General features: G+C 43.8%; 1 protein-coding gene and 1 long non-coding RNA gene across 5 annotated transcripts in view; one reads left to right on the top strand and one right to left on the bottom strand.

Annotated features, from left to right (window-relative positions):
- Nucleotides 1-266: 266 nt before the first annotated feature.
- LOC116995964 lies at nt 267-15,434 on the bottom strand. 4 transcript variants are annotated; one of them, XR_004417840.1, is made up of 7 exons: nt 13,663-13,856; nt 11,296-11,361; nt 7,244-8,261; nt 5,535-5,581; nt 5,010-5,021; nt 3,229-4,511; nt 267-548 (listed from the first exon to the last, which is right to left on the bottom strand). It is a non-coding gene; the product is annotated as an uncharacterized LOC116995964 (long non-coding RNA). The 4 variants fall into 4 exon arrangements; XR_004417841.1 differs by lacking the exon at nt 5,010-5,021; XR_004417839.1 differs by lacking the exons at nt 267-548; nt 3,229-4,511; nt 5,010-5,021; nt 5,535-5,581; nt 7,244-8,261 and adding an exon at nt 14,890-15,434 and having other exon boundaries at nt 11,121-11,361; nt 13,663-13,765.
- PLEKHA5 (pleckstrin homology domain containing A5) overlaps nt 14,215-20,273 on the top strand; it is a 149,283-nt gene continuing 143,224 nt past the window's right edge. Inside the window, 3 exon segments of the mRNA XM_042779230.1 lie at nt 14,215-14,327; nt 14,477-14,553; nt 17,531-17,588. Of these exon segments, the coding sequence (XP_042635164.1) occupies nt 14,239-14,327; nt 14,477-14,553; nt 17,531-17,588 (224 nt within the window). The 5' untranslated portion in view covers nt 14,215-14,238.

Genomic DNA, 20,273 nt, shown 5'->3' with positions numbered 1-20,273 from the left:
ACAGGAGCCTGAGGCTTTACTTGAGAATAAATTATTTGTAATATCCTGATTTATTGTGGTGTTTTGGGGCCATTTCTTTCTGCCTGAGAGGCACCAATTAGGGTCAATAGCATCTGCCCAAGGTAGATTTCACTTCTGGTCACTTGACCCTGTAAAATATAACATGCAGTTCTGGAAATATCAGACAGACGCACCTTGAATTTTTATTCTGAAGACAGACCTTTAATTTTATGCTTGCACCAAGCAGGAAACATTAGACATAAAGCATGAATATCAAAATGCTATGCTTTTTTCCACAGAAAGCTGAGTTTAAAGTCCCTTGAACTGTCCTGTGTTAATCATCCAGAGACAGTGACTTAAAATTCCTCACATTATCCTGTGTTAGAAGATATTTGGACGTGTAAGTGATTTGGCACAGCTTTAGAAAACTGACCTAAAATGTCAGGTGAAAAATCCCTGATTTGGTCTCCACTTTGTCACTTTGGTCACCAACAGGTGATTCTGGAGCTAGCAGCTTTCTCAGAGGATCACAGACTGGAGACCTAGAACTGAAAAGCAGAAAGAAATAAAATACACTCCAATTGGCACTAAAGGTTCAGTTTCCCTTGTAATTTAGAGGACTGTGGTTAGTCTGCTGTAGCTTTGATCTGCTGTGTAATTGTTCTCTATCACGCGTGTGCTCCTGGAACCTTCTGCTTCCTGGCAAGCTTGAAAATCAGGCAATTTATTTTGGTAACTAGGTATGGACACAGGAGCCCAGCTTCAGATACCTATTTTCCTTGCTGATAAATCACTGCTGGGCAGCATCCTGCCAGCAGCACAAACACCATACTGAAAATTAGGAGCTTTTAGCCAAATCAGGCCTTCATGAATATCATGTATTGCAATATTGATTTCAGTTTCTTTATGGATGAGATTCTTTCAGCATTATTGTCTGCTTTGTATATTTAGAGAAGGAAATAACTACAACATTTCCATTTCAAAAAAACAGCTTTGTGGCCTACACACTGCTGAAATCCATTAAGAGACTCGGCAGGGTGGGAAAAAAGGTGTTTTTTTCCCTTTAGCTTGTATTTTATAGCAGTGTGATAGAGTCTAAGTCTGTCTGTGTGGTCAGGGACATCCACCTGGCTGCTGGATTTTGTCCTATGCTGGTTTATATCTGCATCCCTTGTGGAAACCATCAAGCACTTGCCTTCAAAAGCAGTGAGACTGTGAAGATGTGCTGTTCTTTCAGGAATATTTAGTGGGAAGGAGGTCATTGCCAAGGCAGAGTCAACTTGGCAGGGCTCACTGCCCCAGCCCCACCCAGCTCTGTGCCAGCCTTTTCCAGCCCTGCATCCCCAACTGCTTCCATCAGCCCTCGGTGCTGGGGCTGCTGTTGCTCTAAGGGCAGCAGGGTTTTGTTTGCTGGGTTTTTTTTTTTTCATGATTTAAGCTCTTTCCTGTTGACTTATTGCATAACTGGAGCTCTTGACAGAACACGAGTCCCTGTGCCTGCGCTCCCTGGGAAGTGCTCAGCTCCAAAAGAAAGCTGCCAAGCTGCAGTAACAGCATTCTGGTTCATCTGGGTTCATTTAAAAATTATTTAAAAATTTGTTTAATAATTTTTGGATTCCACCGTGACACTGAATGCATCGAGTCTTTATTTTACAGAAAAACAAACCATACCAAATACTCAGCAAGCTGTCCAAAAGTTTGTGTCATTAGTAAAGACTTTCATTTCCACTGGGACATAATGCTGGGTTGGGTTTGTTTGTGTGTTTGCAGCGCTTGAAATACGTGACAGGCTTCTGGTTTTCCTCTTCATTTGCTGTTACTTCTTAAACACAGTTGTTAAATGTTACAAAGACGCCCTGTTTTCTTCAGCTACTGAGGCACACAGTGAATAGATCTTTTTGGTGAACAAATTATGTGTTACCTTCATTTGAGATTCCCTACAGGCTCTGACACATAGAGAATCTGTTGTAAATAAACAAAATACAAAATTTAAAAAAGTAATTCTTATGATTCTGCTTGTAAGTCATAGATTTCAAGGACTGACACACTTCTCATTTCCTCTTCAGTTCTAGTTTTGTGTTACTTTCTAAGGAAGGCAAGGTTGTTCTGTTACACCTACATGTGGCATACATTTAGTTCAGCTTTTTGTTCCCTGTCAGCTTTGCCAGTCTGATATTATGCTGGTAGCCTGGTCCTCACAAGGCTGATTCTTGCTCCAGAATGTTTAAGGGATATGGCTGTAAACACCAGGGCTGCAGTCAGCACTGATGCTTTTGCAGGAAAGCATTTGCCAGAAGCTCTTTATGCCACTTTTTTTCTGAGAGAGTTTTGGCTTTTGGTAACAAACAATCTGACAAATATATGACAGGCTGACTAAAGCAAGTGTCATTCCAAAAACATCCTTGTGTTCTGTGATGTCTAGGGAAGGAGCTGGGTTTTTACTTAGGAAGTACTTATCCAATATTTCCTGTCTTGGAAAGACTACAGTGCCTCGATAGTGAAAAGCAATGCAGAACTGTGACACCAGAGCAAGTGGTGAATTATCTCAATCTTGTTTTGTTCCTTTTTTCCTAATCTCGGGTATACCTGTGAAATCCATTTATTTATAGATTCCCCTCTATTACCAGCGTAACCAAGCTCTCCCTCTACATCAAACTCTCTCATTTCTGGCAACCACAGTAAAAGTAGCTGATAATTTCTCATATTTTTCTTGGAACATTTTCTTTCCTTCCTTTAGTTGTCCTAGGAACTGCCTATAACAAGTTAAATATAATAGTAATACAGCACATGTCCAAAACTCAATCAGGTCTCTTTCAGCTCTGCAACTGAACAGGCTTGCCTTGGGCTTTTTAGGTTGGTTTGGCATTTGTTTGTTTGTTTGTTTGTTTTAAGGGTTGGAGGGGAGGGATTTCCCCTTTGTTTTTCTTTTGTCATTGTTGGTTAGTTGGTAGATTGCTGAATTTATTTTTTTTCCAATGACAACTGCTCCAAACCAAATTTTATCTTTTTTCCACTTTTATTTTTGATTCAGTATTGTGGTTTTAGCAGCTCCCTAGGAACTGCCAATCAACATCTAGCATAGCTTTACTGGGTGAACATGGGTTTGTATTTCCTGGGTGAATACAGTCTTTTCAGACATATGACTGACACATTTGCACCCTTTTGCAGCAACCGTCCCTTGCACAGCCATTCCAGAACCAATTTGAATTTTCAGCCATTTAGACTCACCTTTAATACAGTATGCTGATGTCTATCCCATTATGTTGTCTCCTGTGGGAACATGGAAGCATCTCCTGATTCTTTGGGTGGCTTCTAGGATTTTTAGCTATTTTTAAGGTATTCTTAGCATGTCTCTCCAATTTGGTTGCTTTTCCTTTTCTCTCTCTCTCTTTTTTTCTCTCTTTCTTTCTTTCTCTCTCTCTCTCTTTCTTTCTTATTTTTTTTCTTCTTGTCACTTGTGCTGGATGCAGCCTATAACCCCAGTCTCTTCCACAGTTCATTGTTTCTTCTCTTCCACAAAGGTATTCTGCTGTGATTATCTCTATGGCACTGCAATTATTACAAGACTGGAAATCTGACTTTCTCATTTTCTTCATTTTTATTTTTACCTTATAGTGTTACTGGAAATGTTGTATTTTCTGCTGGTAGCATAAACAGCACTGCTGGTTTACATGATCTTTTCACTAGTGGTCAACAGCATGGAAGAAACTGTTCCCTGGGATAGCTGGACTGGTGAAATATTTTCTTTCACAATCACATAAACAGCACAGAGCAACTCTTGTTAAAAAGACATCTTTTGTTCTGCTTGTTTTTCTGTTGCATCAGCCAATCTTTATAAGTGGTGCTAGACACAAACTCTGCCCACCATCAAGAAGAAATCCAGCACATCCTTTCCTTTGCAAACCTCCTTTTTCACATTACTAAAGGGACACACAGGTGGTAACAACTGCACTGTCCCATCTCCTACCACACACATTTATCTGCTGAGCCCTGAGGCTCCTTGGCAGGCAGGTTCACACTCCCAGGAGGGTTTGCACAACTCCCCTAGCAGGGTGGGATGGGCAGGGAGCTCCTCTGCTGCAGCTTGTCCTGAAACACCAGCAGCCTTTGGGCTCTGGTTGCTGCTCACTCCTGGTTTTGATTGAGCAGGGTTGCTTCATTTCTCAGAGCTTGTGCAATCCCCTCTGCAGTTGTCTTTGTTTCAGGCTCTATTTAAAAGCCCTTCCCCCTGCTCTTGCTGAGGAATTCTGGTTTTCTTTTATTGTCATTTCCAAATATTTTGGATTACTTAATTTCTTTCTGTTTCAGAGTGCTCCTGGTTTGCTTTCAAGCTTTTCCCAGCAGCCTGATCTCACAGAGATTTTCTTATACTCTTCCTAGTATGACAATAGCATCCTTTTTGTTTGTTTGTTTGTTTGTTTTGTGATGTTTTAGGAATAATAGCAAAGCTTGGAGTAGTTAACCTCTGCAACTTGCAAGTCTGACACATGCCTCCTTGACCTCTCTAAAACCTGAAAAATTGAGAAAGTTACATGTTTAATTTTGTCAGTAGCTTGATTGATGGAATTAACATGAGCATGCTGAAATGCCAAGAAGAAAGCAAAACAAACAGGGCTTATCTGGAGAAATAAAGCAGCTGATCTGGCAGAGGAGCACAGATTTCAGTGCAGAAAATGAAATCATCAGCTCTGGGAAGCAAAAATGGAAAGTCAGGAGCCAGTTGTAATGGGAGGCTGAGTACAAGACTGAGAAGAATGGTGTCACATGGACATTAAACATAGAAAATGAGTGGGCAGGGAGGAAAAAAAGAAGTGATAGTCAGAACAGACTGGAGGGAGGAAAGCCTCGTTATTCACAGCACAAATCTGGGTCCTCTGGGGACCAGCTGCAGGAGCAGAGCTGAGCAGAAATGATCACAGGAGAGGACAGGTGCCCAGCCAGCCTTGGAGAGGAGGGAAGCCTTTGGGTAAAGGGGGCACAGGGACAGGTCCTCCTGTCACAGCCTTTACCTGTCCTGTCCCCTGCAGAAGGAGCAGCAGTGGGAATGAAGGGAGATAGGCTGAGTTAAAGGGAAAGGCAAAGATAACGAGGAGGAAGTTGGGTTGAAGGCAGCATGGATGGGGAGCAGCCATTTCACAGGAAGATAAAAAGGAAGTTGGAGAAAGGAAGGCAAAATGAGAAAGTAAAAGCTGGTGGGAGCAGCAGAGCAACAAGGCAGAAAGAAAATAGAAACAGAAAATCATACAATTGTTTAGATTGGGAAAGACAAGATATTCTACATATGCAGAAATCTCTATAAAAAAAACTTTTGAGATGAAAATTCCTCAACATAGAAAATACAACTTCAGAAAACTAAAAGCATAAGGATAAAAGGAAACTACTACAAATCAAGCTGGCTTAGCCTTTGCTACAAGCTGAGACAAATGGGAATAGCTGGGGGGAAAAAAAAGAGATGCATTAACAGCAATATTTAACCCAGGGAGTTACAGCCCATGTGTGATGTGTGAACCACTAAGTGTTTAATGAAAGATAACCTTGTTTTCAGCTAATACAATCCTGCCACACAGGGCTCCTGCCTCCCCTGGAGAAGAGAAATCCACAAAAATAAAAATGAAGGTTGGAAACCATTTGAATGACAATAGGATATGAGAAAATATTAAGTACGACAGAGCTATACAAGCACAAAACCAAGCACAGATGAGTGAGTGAGATTACAGCAAGACAAATGGCAGTGGGCTTGTGGCTATAACAAAGTGACCCATTGCCTCAGAGCCTGGAACACTCCCCAGCTCAGCAACTGCTGTCACCACACTTGGTGACAGAAACTGCCCCAGTGCAACATTTGCAGTTTCTCCTTCACAAATTCCTTCCTCTCTTATATTACTTCTACATATATACGCATGTGCCCCCCTTTTTTTTTTTTTGTATAAGAGATGCCTTTTTTTTGTCACTAATCTGGCATTTTCTTTGATGCAACTTAATTTAACATGCAGCAGACTACAAACAAACGATGACATGGAGAAAAAATTTGTCCAGAAGGAGTGGAAAGGGGAGACCACTGTGGAGTAGAAACTAAAATAGTTCAAAGCATATTAAATTCTCCTGAAATGGAGGATATGGTTTAAGTAGGTTCAATAAAATAACACAATTTTTCTTTAAAAAGGAGACAGGGCTGATGAAAAGAAAGATGAATTAAGGTAACTCTGAGTACTGCAGGACCTGAAGCACCAGATTGCAAATGAAAAATCCTGTGCTATAGAGATTTGAGAAAACATTGTGCTCTTGGAAAGACTGAAATATTTGAGAAATGGCCACTGTATAAGTGAAAACAAGAGGAAATCTTTCCAGATACTTACAGTGTTTGAAAGCACTGTTGGTCATGTAATTTTCAAAATCAAATCTGAGATCAGAATACTACAGAGACCCTGAGAAAAAGATTGCTAGGAGTACACAGCTTTAGCTTGCTAAAGACTGCGAGAATTTGCTGCAGAACAGAGCTAGATCTGATTATAAGTTCTGAAAATGAAACCAGCCGATGCTACAGAACCTCATCACAAAAAGAAGAAGCAGAACAGGTCTGAATAGTCAGAGGTGAATTCTAAAAACTGCAATCAACCAGCGTGAAGTTTCTTGAAGAAACTGACTGGAAGAAAAGACACAGTTAAACTCATAAGAATAAAAATATTTTGTAAAAGCCTCCCATGAGTGACCACAGTTGTCTCTAAAAGAAATACTCTGTATGAGAGTATTCTTTGTGGGAACTGTCCAAATGGCAGCTGTGTTTCAGGTGGGATTTGTCCCCTCTGGCTACAGCAGTTCAAAATCAAGTCTCCACCTTAGAAGGAATCCCACCACTGTTAACAGAGTCAGTGTAGCCAGAACAGCTCAAGGTGTGATTCAAGAGAGTGGATACAGGTCCCTACATCAGAATAAGAACTGCTGCACAGTCTATATTAACTCTACTGACTATATTGACCAGTCCACTGCTGCTGTAAAAGAGGCCTTGGAAGACACCTTCCTTTTGTCAGGAAAATCCAGTCCCAGTGCCTGAAATACAATCAGTTTGAGCTGGACACAATTCTGCAAGCCAAGTTTCAGCATCATTTTTTTTTTCACTTAAGTAACTATTCAGCATGAGTAGGTGAAACTCATGTCATGCAGTGAACAAAACATTCTTACTGTGAGTAAAATGTAAATCAGATGTAAAGGAAACAAATGTGAAAGAATAAAAACTCTGTCTTACCTCCCATTGAGAGAGCTGAAACTATGGAAGAACAGCAGCTCATGAAGATAAAATGAAAGAGATACGCACAGAAAAGCTGAAGTACACAAAAATACCACAATATAATAATAGAATTTCTAGTAAATAGACCAGGCCAGAAAGAACCTGCTAAAATGACAAAAGGTGAGAGCTGTTAACAACAAAACAAGCCCTGAAACAGATATCAGCCCATATCTAAATATAGTCAAGGGAATTTTAGATCAACAAGTTAAGATATGGCTTGGATTTGCTTATAATGCTGGGAAAATTAGAGGTTAAAAATAGATTACTTTTCTTGTTGTTCTGCTATTACACTATTAAAGAACATCACTGGTAATCTTATGTCTAGTCCATAAAGACTGACACACGTATTACACCAACTGTGGTAATTACAGAAAATGGCCCCTGATTTGATTAAGATGTTAAATGGCTTGCAAAAATAGTATCACTTAAAACACTTCATGGCCAAGGTATCCACAACAGAATGGTTTTATGGAAAATGTCATCCAGATTGCAACAAGGGTGCCTACTAAAATCTCAAGGGTGAAACAGAGAATTATTTCACCCTGCTCTGGAGAAAGACTGTCAGTTGCTGAAAGTTTAATGGGAATAGCTTAAAATTCATTATACAGTTGGTATTAAGCATGAGCATACCGCAAATTCTTACTAGCCCCACTGAAAGAAAAAAAAAAGTGTGGGGGGAAATGTGTGCACATGAGGGAAGTTATGAAAAAAGACCACATAAAAGGCCACATACATAAAGCCCTTGCAGCCACAGGGCCCTGGATATCTCACATAATGCAAACCACAGGTGAAACTCTTCCAGATATTCCACATGAAGCTCATTCTCATTTGTTCAAACAATTACTGAACAAACAAAGGCAATTCCCTGGAGAAACTCAGGTCATCTTCTGCTTCTTCCAGAACAGAGAAAGCTTCTTTATGTCTCACAGTTTGAAATAGGGCAGGTTTTGGTGCAACTGGACAGCAGTGAAGATAACTGTGTGAAGAAAAGCAGATGCTGAAGTCTATCAGATACTGAAGTAACAGAGAAGCCAGCTGAGAGACAGAGAATTTATTTGTGTTATACTGTATATGATTTCCTTTTAGGTGATTCAATTGAGAGGGTTATTTGAAAGATTAAATATCTGGCTTAAGTCAAATGTAGCTAGCAACGGCCAATGAGACAAAAAGTAGGATATTGACATCACTGTGTTTCCCTCACAAATTCTTCCCTTCTTAATACTATTTTAAACTAATCCTGGCAATACACATGGTTTTAAAATGTCATTTTTAATGTTGTGTGAAAGTCACAGGCAACCATTTTACAAAAGGTTTGAGGGCTTCCTAAGCAAGAAGGTTGGGAAATGGTGTGAAAAGGAAGAAAAGAAGGTTCCAGAAAGGTAGCTGTTCATCTTGAAAAGCACCATCTTCAATCCTTTTTTGAGACATTGAATATCATAGAATCAGTAAAAGAAACCTGAAGGTCCCAAATGTGGCATCCATCACTTCAGGCTGGGAGAATTATCATGGTACACACATGGCATGGACCATGCAGTGAATGAGCCTCTCAAAAGAGGCTTGCAACAAAATTGTTCTCTGTCCAAAATTGCACTGAATGGGAAAGATGATTCTGGCAACACGATGCTGGTTCAGAGAATAATAAGCCCTTTTGCTTTTCTGGTGTTGTCTGCCAAGGAAAGGCAAATCTCACTTTGGTTTTGGAGTTTTTTTATTAGTCTGACTGGATGTTTCAAAGAAAATGGCCTCATATTAGGATTCACTGCCACAAAGGAAACAAAAATTCTACACAGCACAGCTAGACCTGAAAATCATTAATTGCAGATTTAAAAAAAAAATAGTTTTGAAATGAGAACAACTGCTTTTCCTATCAAGCACAGATTGCAAAACTTATTAAACCGTAAGATACCACTCTGTTTCTACTGTCTGAGTGTGTTAGGCTGTGTATCTCAGTGTGTGAGGGTATCTGGTGCTGATGGCAGGCAGGCTAATGACCCAAAGCCTGTTCAGTCACACTGGTGCTGTACACTCACCCAGAAGAGGACTCCTGTGCCACTGGTACCAATGACCCCCAGAAAAACTTCCAGCCTCCAGAGCCACCAGACAGGAGCCCTGGGCAGTGTCAGGCTCCCTGTTAGGAACCAAGGAGAGGCTCCATTCTACCAACAGATCTGTCTGCAGAGGCTGTGTTCAACAGCTTTTTTCCTCTTTCTTATTTCCTCTGACCTAGGCTAATTGCTTCTTTCATCTGCACAGAGATATCCTGACTCCAGAGAACATCAATTAGTGGATTTGTTGATTTTTCTCCCCTCCTGATCATTGAGGAATGTAGCCTAAAGGAGTGGTTCTTTTCTTCTCACCCCATGTGTTGGATCTATTATCAAGTGACCTCAGGACATGTTAGATCAGCTTATTGATCTGATGGGAAAGTAATTATTTGAGGAGATTTGTGATTCCTTTTCTATCAGATCAGCAAATCAATGTAATTCACCATGGACTGCAGTATTGGTACAAAGGCAAGAAAAGCTGATGTTCAGGGATGGGGCAAAAAGGAACCCACCTTCAGAACTAGCTCCCTTGTGAGAGTGTGTAATATAAAACTGCACCTCCAGCATTGGTCTTGCCTCCCATTTAAAGGGTTATATTGTCTCACTAGTTAAACAACATAAAAAATGTAAAGTCCCAGACTCCATGAGACAACCCCATCCAATTTGATTCATGTTGACAGAACACACAGGATCAATCGTGATGAACACAGTTCTGCAGAGACATTTTGGGGGAAGTGTCTGCACCTGGGATGGGGCAGTCTGGGGTCTGGAATGCTGGAGAGCAGTGCCAGGGAAAGGAACCTGGGGGTGCTGCTTGGGGGCAGGTTGGACATGACAGTGCCTGGCAGCCAGGAGGAACATCCCTGTCCTGGGGACATCAGCCAGGGAAGGGAGGGATTGTCCTGCTCTGCTCTGGGCTGGGACAGCTCTGGGTGCCACAACACAAAACAGATATAGAGCTCTTAGTGTCCAAAGGAAGGTGAAAGAAGGGAATTGTGGGGAGCAGCTGAGGGCACTGGGTCTGCTCAGCCTAGAGAAAAGGAGACTGAGAGGAGACCTCACTGCAGCCACAACACCCTGGTGAGGGGAAGAGGAGAGGCAGGCACTGATCTCTTCACTCTCATGACCAGTGGCATTCCCAAGGGATGACCTGAAGCTGCATCAGGAGAGGGTCAGGTTGGGTATTAGGGAAAGGTGTTCCACCCAGAGGGTGGCTGGGCACTGGAACGGGCTCCCCAGGAAAGTGGTCATGGCCACAAGCCTGACAGAGTTCAGAAAAGGTTTGGAAAACTCCCTCAGGCACGTGGTGTGACTCTGTGAAGGGCCAGGAGTTGGACTTTGATGACCCTTGTGGGTGTCTTCCAGCTCAGGATGTTCTGTGTTTCAATGACTGCAGTCCACTCCCTGGTTCAGAGGCTTTGTTGGATGCTGTGCTTAGGGTCCAGCCCTTCTTACTGGCTCATCATGTTTGTTGTCACCTCAGACCTGTTGGGAGAGGTGTGGATGGAATTTTCTGAGTCTTATTCAATGAATGTTCTCTCAACGCTGTTTTTAATTAATCTTATTTAAAGGGATTCATTGTTTTGTGGGCAGGGCTCCTTTGCCCCAGGAATTTTAAGTATTTTGATTATGAATACATTATTGAGTCAAAATTATTTTCTTAAAACATCAATGGTCTTCCTTCTCCCTAAGTACTCCCTGGCCCTGGGGGAGTTGCTAGGAAAGGTTCTGTCATGTGGAGGTGAAAGAGGAAGGGAAGAAGCTTGGGTCAGTATGGAGAAACATGGAAAAAACTCTCCATGGAGCTGGGTTTTTATTGCACCCCAATCTCCAAGTGGTGGGGGGCAATCGACTGATTGGAGGGCTCTGTCTCAGATTAACACTCTGCTCCACATCAGTGACATCGTTCTCCACATCCTCCTCCTTCCCATCAGTGACAGCAGCAGCAGATAAATAAAGCCATACATGCAGAGAGCAGGGCACAGCTGTGGCCATGGTGGTCACCACTCCAACATGCTGTCTTCAACTCTTCTGCAGAAAAAAAATTAAAAATCATTGGTCAGATGGGAGCATTCTGATGGATTTCTCTGAGCTCTATAAATCACACTGACCAGTTTCACATTTGGAATCATTAGTTCATCTTTATAGTAAAAAGAGAATGATGTGAAAGGTATGATATGTGGTGTCTTGAATTATGCATGCAGTTTTTATGGTGATATAAACTCCTTTCCAAGAGTTTTACTCATCTTAGTGATAAACCCTTTTTTTTTTCAAATGTTGTTCCTGAGTCCCTCCTTTAAAAGCAATCAAGCACTTACCTGACGGTAGAAAATATGTACCATTACTGAACTCTGCAAAAAACTCCGTATGTGATTTGTTTTGATCAAACTTTTAGACCAGCTTTGAAGCATAAGTTTTAACTGTGGAACCTACAGCAGCCTTCAGAAAGAAAAACTGCCAGCACCAGCCAGCACAAATGATGCAGATGTGGTTTCCCTCATACCCTTTGTTCCACAAAATGGTGAAACTTTGGGCTCCCAGAAATCACTGGGGGTTCAGGGTGCACAGCACCTGGCAGGATGAGCATTTGCAAATACATTTTATTTGATGGCTACTTAACATAAAATACTTGAGTCCCTGAACCAAATGTTCCAGGGTGAAACAGAATCAAAGTCTTCCATCACTCCCTGACTGAGCTTCCCACCCATGAGACCAGCAGGTCATGCCACCACCCTACAACCCAATAATTATATTTGCAAAATAATGTGAGGGGGAGGAGGAGCACCTCCAGTATCCTCATAGAAAAGTCTCAGCTTCAGAACAGCTTATAGCTTGGAGCAAAAGCATTTTCCTGGGAATAGAGTGGCCTAGTTTTGAATGCCCTTCATCCTTCAGGCTGAGCATGTTCCCTGTAGTGCTCATAGTGATGACTCTGCTGCCAGCCTGCTCACTGTGAGTTATTCACAAACCAAACTTGTAAGTCTTTCGTAGGTGTGGCAAATTTATCCAGGCCTCCATGGCATTTGGGGCAATAATGCCTTGCCTGAGAATTCAGCCAGATTTGGGCATATTTTAAGCACCATGATCCTAGTTTTAGCAAGATGGTAGCAATTCTAAGCATAAGCAAAGCAGGAGGAGGCTGCAAAGCAAGGGACCAGCAGAACTTGGTTGCCTGAGGAAGATATTTGGCAAAATACGTGCTGGGATCGGGCAGGATTTATGCACCTAAGTTCTACCTAAATACCTAATTTATGGATCTAGGCCAATATAAGTCTGGCTGTGCTGCATGCGTTTCGCTGCTAGGGAAGAAAAATGGTTTTGCATACCACTGCTCTGGGGATGAAGAACACTTGCTCTATGCTTTACTTAGGCTGCGTGGGGAAATATTAGGACATGACCACCACCACCTCAGGAACCCAAAATGCACGCTGCTGTTGCCAGGCAGCTTTCCACAGCCTTCCACACGGAGAGACATTACTCACTTTACTCATTGTCTCAGGGCTCCTGCTCTTAGAAGAGAGGGGAACTGTTTATAGAATAACTTGTGTTTTCCCCAGAGTGCTGTTCCTCTGGTAGTCTATAAATCTCAGGTGCTGTCAGTGCTGAGTGGAAATGAAAGGTATTGCTGGACAGGGAGAAATTCTTATCTTGCATCCAGTTATTTAAAGATAACTCCAGATTTTGTCACATTCACTGCTCTTCGTGTCTGGAATATGTTGTCTGGGACAACTGAGATTTGAAGTTTTGACTACCATAGCATGATGAGGACCAAACCACAAAACAGCTCGTCTAATTTTATTTTTCCTGAGGTGTTCAGAACGGAAGAGGGGACAAAGCTGCCTGTGCAAAATACTGCCATATGTGAATCACAAATGTTTTGTGGACACGGGAATGCTGAGAGATTTCCCAGCCTTAGTGTTTATTCAGAAAGTGGTTTTGCAAGGCAAGGTTCTCTTAGAAATATCATGGCCACGGCACAGTTTTAATAATTTACATTTGTCATGTATAGCTTAAATCGAAGGGGTGTGTGGCTGTGCATAAATGCACATGCAATCGGATTATCCACGTGAATTAAACTATACACGCTGGCACAGCGAGTGGATTTTACTGGTGCAGCCGTAGATTTTATCTGAATTACTGCCACCTCTCTGAAACACTGAAAACACACATCCCTGCCACATCCCAGCCCTCCTTTGGAAGAGGGGCACGAAGCACAGACAGCGCGGTTCGCACGAAGGTAAACCATGTCGTGTTTGTACTGTGAGCACTAAGCCTTTAGTGAGAAATTCCCAAACGCCCGAGCAGAGGGTGTGCGCGGAGCAGAGCACCGACCTCGGCAATTCCTTTGTCCCTGCGGACCCCACGAGGGGCTGCAGCGGCGGGGCCGAGCATTCCGGAGATTGCAGCGCCGGAACAAGAACGAGTCTGCGTGTCTCTGTGTCCGTCCGTGCGTGCGTTAGTCTGTCTGTCCGTCCCACGGTTCCGCCGCTGCCTCCGCCCTCCGGATCCCGCCCCCATTCCCGCGGGACAGCCCCGACCGGCTCCATCCCCCCGGTCCCTCCCCGCACTCCGGATCCCGCCCCCGGCCGTCCCTCCGTCCCTCTCCCTGCGCTCCCTCCATCCCCGCGGGCCCCTCCCTCGCTCCGGATCCCGGCTCTCCCTCCATCCCTCGGTCCATCCCTCAGTCCCGCCCCGCACTACCGATCCCTCCCCACAGTCCGGATCCCGCCCCCGCTGCCGGGCGGGCGCTGCTCTCTCCCCTCCCTCCCTCCCTTTCTCTCCCCTCCCTCCCCTTCTCTCCCTTCCCCTCCCCAAGGTGTTGGCGGCGGGGCCGCGCTCGCTGCTCGTACCCGCGCCCGCCGCCCCGGGCGCGCTCCCCTGGGCTGTGCCGGCTGCGGCGGCTCGGCCATGGCGGAGCTGAGCGCGGAGCGGCTGCGGGCGCTGCCTGGCTCCTGGAGTTACGGCATCAGCCAGGGCGGCCGCGTCTTCTTCATCAAGTGAGCCCGGCGGGGCCGGCCGGGAGGGGAGCGGGGCCGGGCCGGGAGGAGCGTGCGGGGATGGAAGGCAAGGGAAGGGGAGGGGGGGAGCAGGGGGCGGCAGGGCTGCGCCTGCCTGACTCGGTCCATGTGTCCGTCCGTCCCCGCAGCGAGGAGGCGAAGAGCACAACCTGGCTGCACCCGCTCACCGGCGAGGCCGTGATCACCGGGCACCGCCGCAGCGCAGGTAGGACCCTGCCCGGAGCCCCCTGCCCTGCCCGGAGCCCCCTGCCCTGCCCGGAGCTGTGCTCGGAGCCCGGAGCCCCCCGGCTCTGCCCGCAGCCCTGCCCGGAGTCGGGAGCCCCTGGCTCTGCCCTGCCCGGAGCCGTGCCCGCAGCCCAGCCTAGAAGCCCCTGCTCTGCCCGGAGCTCCCGGCTCTGCCCTGCCCGGAGCCCCTTTCCCAGAGCCCCCGGCTGTGCCCGGAGCCCCTGGCTCTGCCCTGCCCGGAGCCCCTTTCCCAGAGACCCTGGCTCTGCCCTGCCCGGAGCACCCCCAGGACACTCACTTCCCCCTTTACCCGTACTTCTCGCAGTTGTTCCCTCCGGGGCAAGCAACGCTGCAGTCAGTCCCTGCACGTCCAGCCTGCTCGCCTGTTTCTCGGAGCGCCTTCTCCCCCTGCCCCCGAGTTGTGGCTGTGTGATGTATCTGTGTCTGCTCTCCCTCCTCGCCTTGTGTCACCCCTGCGAGGCTGTGTAGTTACCCTTAGAGACCGCCTCGTTCCTCTCGTGCTCCTCGCTGGCTGCCCCGGTTATCCACCTGCACAGCGTCCTTCCTTAGTTCAGCACCAAACCGCTCATCGTGTTTCTATTTCCAGCAGTGCCTAGCTGTAACCACAACAGGTGTACTGGAAATGTAGAAGCTGATTTCGCTAGTCACCTAGAAACCCTCTTCCTCCCTGTGCTTCCATCTAGGCTGAGAGTCTGTGTGGTTTCCAAGTGACTGAGAGAGGTGGAATAGGTAGGAGGAAAAGAGACTTGGAACATTAGAAATAACTTGTAGGGAGGAGGGTGGAAGCGAGTCTTTGCTGTTTGTTCCACTCCGGAGAAGTAGCAGCAGGAGGTGCTGGAGGAGGAGGATTTACAGCAGACACTCTGGAGACCCGGAGCCAAACTCTTGACTGCTGGAATTGCACACAGGCTGCATATGCCACTGGGAGGTGGTGGAGTGTAGTAATACGTGCAGTTGTTTTCATGTATGTAAGCACTTGGATAATCACGGGGAAATAATCTGCAAGTGAATGGGTCTGTATCAGATTATTTGCTTTTTATGTTTGGTTAATACTTATGCATTAAGGAATCAGATGCAGCTTTTTAGAAAACTGTGGGCAGCCTTTTTTTTTAATTTTATTTTGAGTTGGGAATAGTTTAGAAACCACAGGCCTCTGGCTATTAGAACTCTGCAGGTTGATTTCCAGTGAAGGCTCTGTTGTTTGTAAGAAGTTATTTAATGCTAGGAAATAGAACTATTGATTGCTATCAGGCCTCTCTTGCTGCTGCTCTCAGTGCTCAGATTGAGAAAGTGGCCTTCATCTACAGCGATATGCCAGGGGACAGATGTGTGTGAAGCACTTCTCTTGTTCACCACTGGCATTAGCTGAGTATTAATTCTGTTTTTAAGCTATTCCCACTGTCTCTGTTGACTGATGATGATTTCCCAGCAGTATTCCAAGTGTCTCGTTTGTTTCTGCTGTTAAGTGCCTTCTAAAGGAAATGCAGTTTGCTTATGAGTATCTGGAGTATTGCATATAACACAGCAGAGTTGTCATCAGGTGAACTAAACTTGTTTCTGGACACAAGGCTGAGGCATGATCTTAGATACACTGACCATAATTTATCAATCAGATAGCAAAGTATCTAAAAAACAAATCTCCTCCTGTAGCTTTCCTCGTTATTGCGTGTGCTAGTCAATTTCTCCATACATAGATATAAACAAACAGAATTATTCTGGGGTTTATCTCTTCTTTTACTCTGACTACTGTGTAAGAACCTAGTCAAATACATTCAAAATACATTCTTCTCTTAAACAATTTTTGAGTGAATGGCACTTCTTTTGCAGGTGTATATTATTGTAAAGCTCTCTGTTAATTCTGTGAAGCATGTTCTAGATGGTGAGGAAAGCTTTGTCCTCCATTATGAATTGAAGTGCTTTTTATTCTTGGAGCTATTCAGCACTGAAAGGGTATTTTTTTGCAAAGTTCTTGTAGCAGCCATAAATACTTGTGCTGGAGACACTTCCTGTTTGCTGTACTTTGCCCTGTGCCATTATCAAAAGACACCTTGATTTTTGTTCTGCAGCAGATGGGGGTGAAGAAAAAAGCAGCCAGAGCAAATAAGTAATGAGGAGAATAAAAATGGCCACATAAACCAGACTGACTTTTTTTTCTTTAGGAAATGCATTCTTGCTTTTGCAATTCAATGAGAGTGCTACATATCCATCATTATTTTGATGACAGGGACAAACTTTTAAGGGTAGTGGTGCATCTAGAGGTGCATGGAGGTGCCCAACATCTCCAGAGCTTCTATCACACCAGGAAACTGTTACTTGAGAGGTTTTGACCATTAGTGGTATGGATTTTTTGTATCTGGACTCCCAAGAGTGGTAATAGAAAGGAAGAGATGTACCCACAGCCTCCACTAGATTTACATGGAAAAGGATTTTAATGTAAAATGCAGTAGAGTTGTAAACACTGCAGAAACACTTGTTAGTCACAACAGTGGTGGAATTATGCTAATACAGTGCTAATGCTCTGTGGTGTGGTTGATACCATGCCTCTCAAGGAGCTTGTGACTTGCATGTAACTCAGGTGGATTTTTGTTCTCTGCCTACCAGGTAACCTGATGCTGCTGGAGCTCAAGGCAGGGAGATCTGGTGATGACCCTGAGCTGCTGGGGGAAAGAGGGAACGTTAAATAAGGGCACACTTAAACCATCCTTGTTATTGTTTGAGAATGAGAAAGCCCAATCAGATTTTCAGGCATGTGGCTTCTTTGGGCTTACAGAATTCACACTTAGGCAGTCCTGTGAGTCAGTCCTGTTTCTGGAACTAAAGGTCTTGACACGTGGAATCAGACACAGTCCTTTAACAGCCTTAGTATTGGGGAGTAGAGCAGTATGGGTAGCATCATTTCAAAAGGTAATTGCAATGTTTTGCTGCTTATTTTCCAGACTTACCCACAGGTTGGGAGGAAGCGTATACTTTTGAAGGTGCAAGATATTATGTAAAGTAAGTCAAAGAATGTTTGTGACAATACTGTAATTTTCAATTAGTTTGTCTAAATGTTGGTGTAATTTTGAACACGTTCCAAACTGAACTTAAATGTTGTGCTCTAAATCCAAAAGGAACATTTCCGTTTGTCATAGGGTATACAGTCCTTTGTTTGCTGAATTCTCCACAACTAAAACAATTTCTTGGCTTTTTGTGTTAATTTAAGCTGTTAGAGGATACAGGTTCAAATACAGTTTCTGCTGTGAATGTAAGCATCTAGCAACAAATGTCCTTGCAAGCCAAGAATACCTTGAATTTGTCTGTTTGTGTGACATTTGTGTTTGTACTCTTGTGTGCTGTAAATGCTTTCACAAAGGCAAAGTCTTACTTCATCACTGGGAGAAGAGTCTTGATTTCTGCCTTGTTCTCTAATTGCATTGTTTAAAGCCACACCGAAGATTTAATTTGGCTTTTTTCTTTGCAGCCCTTCTGCTTCTAGCATTGTTTTTTTTTCTTTTTTTCTTTTTTTTTTTGGTACAGCTTTAGTATGTTTTGAAGATCACATTCACTATGGTATCCTTGCTGTGTCTATGGACTTTTTGGATGAGACACATGAAAATCAGGCTCTTGTGTAGAAGTCCAGAGGGTGTACTGGCTGGATCTGTGCAAACTTCTGACAAGCGTTGCCTCTCCAGATAGTTAGACCATCCTTATCTGGAAATGTTTTAAGTGGCACCTATGTGTATTTGGTTAATATGCTACTTTTCCTTCTATTTAGCAATTCACAGGTTTTTCTCGATTTGTTTAGGAGTTTTTGCTCACTGCATTGCATGTTTGGGTTGCTGTCTTTAATAATGTCATTAGTGGGATAACGTTTATGAGTGAAGGTTTCAGATAGTGTTGAAAGGCTACAGGTAGGTTTTTTTTCTGTGTTGTAGTGTTGAGCATAGGGCTGCTGCTCTGTGTAGGATAGATTGTAGACAGTGTGAGGTGGATGTTATATGTCTGTTTGATGGTTTAGTTTATATGAGTGTGTTTTGATTTGGTCCTAAACAAAACTTAAAAACATATACTGAAGCATGCTCCCAAAAAACTGACTGGAACAGGCTCTGTGCTGTCTAGGAGGGCAGATTGTTAGTAAGCAACATGTTGGTTTTTGTGTTCTATTCTGCCTTCTCGCAATTTGCATTGCAGCGCTTGACAAGAAATGCACCACACTGGGGTCAGGGAGCCATTAAAATTTCACCTCTGGAGTTCTGTGCAGATTGTGAAATGGAGACAAGTGCGAATTAAAGAAAGCTGTGTTTGCACGTTGTGTATACAATAAAAAAATCTTCTGGACTTAGAGATGGGGCCTTTTCTTGCAGAATAAGCCTGTGAACAGTGTGTTGGCCAGCTGTAGCAACTGGCAAATAGTGACTTGAGCTTTCCTGGAGTAAACAAATGTGTGAGCAGCTGTTGTAGAGGCACTGATGCTCTCCTGGACAAACTTAGTGAGGTTGGTTTTGTGCCCTTGTCCTTCCAAGATCTTGTGCTCAAGGTGTTAGCATGACTGTGAGGATGTCCATGGAGCTGATTGTTGTGCTGAGAGCAAACACAAAATAGTTCCGTTTGTGTTTGAGAGATGTGCTCTCTTTGAAAACATGTTGCACCAGCACTTCTCTGATTTGGTAGATGTAGGAGGATAGCAGGGATGGTGCCTGCTGAAGGGTTCACGTGGTCTGACCAGTTTGGCATCCTTAGTTAAATACTGGTTTGCTGTGCAGTGTCTCAGGCTGAATTTGAATTCCTGCCCAGTGATAGCTTCTCCTTTTAAATCCGTCTCCTATTCAGCCCTGCTGGTGCTGGAGAGGATGTGAGAGCTAACATAGGGTGACAATGCTGTAATCACTGTCTTCTAATCCTAGGCGCTGCAACTCTGGGTGATGTGTTGATTATAATAATTCTGGTTGTCTGAATTTTAACTACTCTGGGGCTTCTGCATGAGGGGCAAAACAGCATGGGCTGTTGTGACCTTCTGCTATGCAAACCCCCACATGGGGATTTTTAACCATCACCTGCTTGTTTGTGTGGAGTGATTTGCTGAATATTAGTGTTTGTGATGTCAACTGCAGCGAAATGAAGCTGTGTTCAAACTGAAAATATGGAAAGCTGGTTTGTGGTTATGTCTGAAAGAACCATGTTGTTTTATGCTCCATGTGAGTTAGGAAGTCACAAGGAGATTAAGGTTAATGTCATGCTCTTGGTGCTTCAGCCACTGAAACCTGTCTGTTGGATTCCTGCAGTGTGTCCAGTCAGAGTCAGACAAGGATAGTCAAGTCTCCTGATCACATAAATAATTTGACCTAACTTCTGAGGCACAGCTTCAAATATGTGGGTTGAATAGAAATGTTTAACAACCTTCCTTTATGGTAAGATCTTACGCTAGACTGTGTTTGAAAATAAAAACCTTTTGAAAATTATTCTTCTGGTTCTTTAATAATAGGTCTTCAGTGTTCCAAGTGGGTGTGTTGCTGAATCTATTACTGTGCTTTTTTTGGCTTTGATGTAGTAAACACTGTATAATCAAATTGGGATAATGTCGAGGAGATACTCGTCAGCTGAATCTTAGCATTCCTTGGACTGGAATTTCAAACAAATGACTCAGTATACAGACTGCACTGAAATATGATTGTTTTTAAAGGACACTGTATTTTCTTGGGA

The sequence above is a fragment of the Catharus ustulatus genome, chromosome 4 (assembly GCF_009819885.2).
Source record: "Catharus ustulatus isolate bCatUst1 chromosome 4, bCatUst1.pri.v2, whole genome shotgun sequence".
Taxonomy (NCBI): domain Eukaryota; kingdom Metazoa; phylum Chordata; class Aves; order Passeriformes; family Turdidae; genus Catharus; species Catharus ustulatus.
The sequence above is the reverse complement of the archived record's forward strand: the minus strand, read 5'-3'. Positions and strand labels throughout refer to the sequence as shown.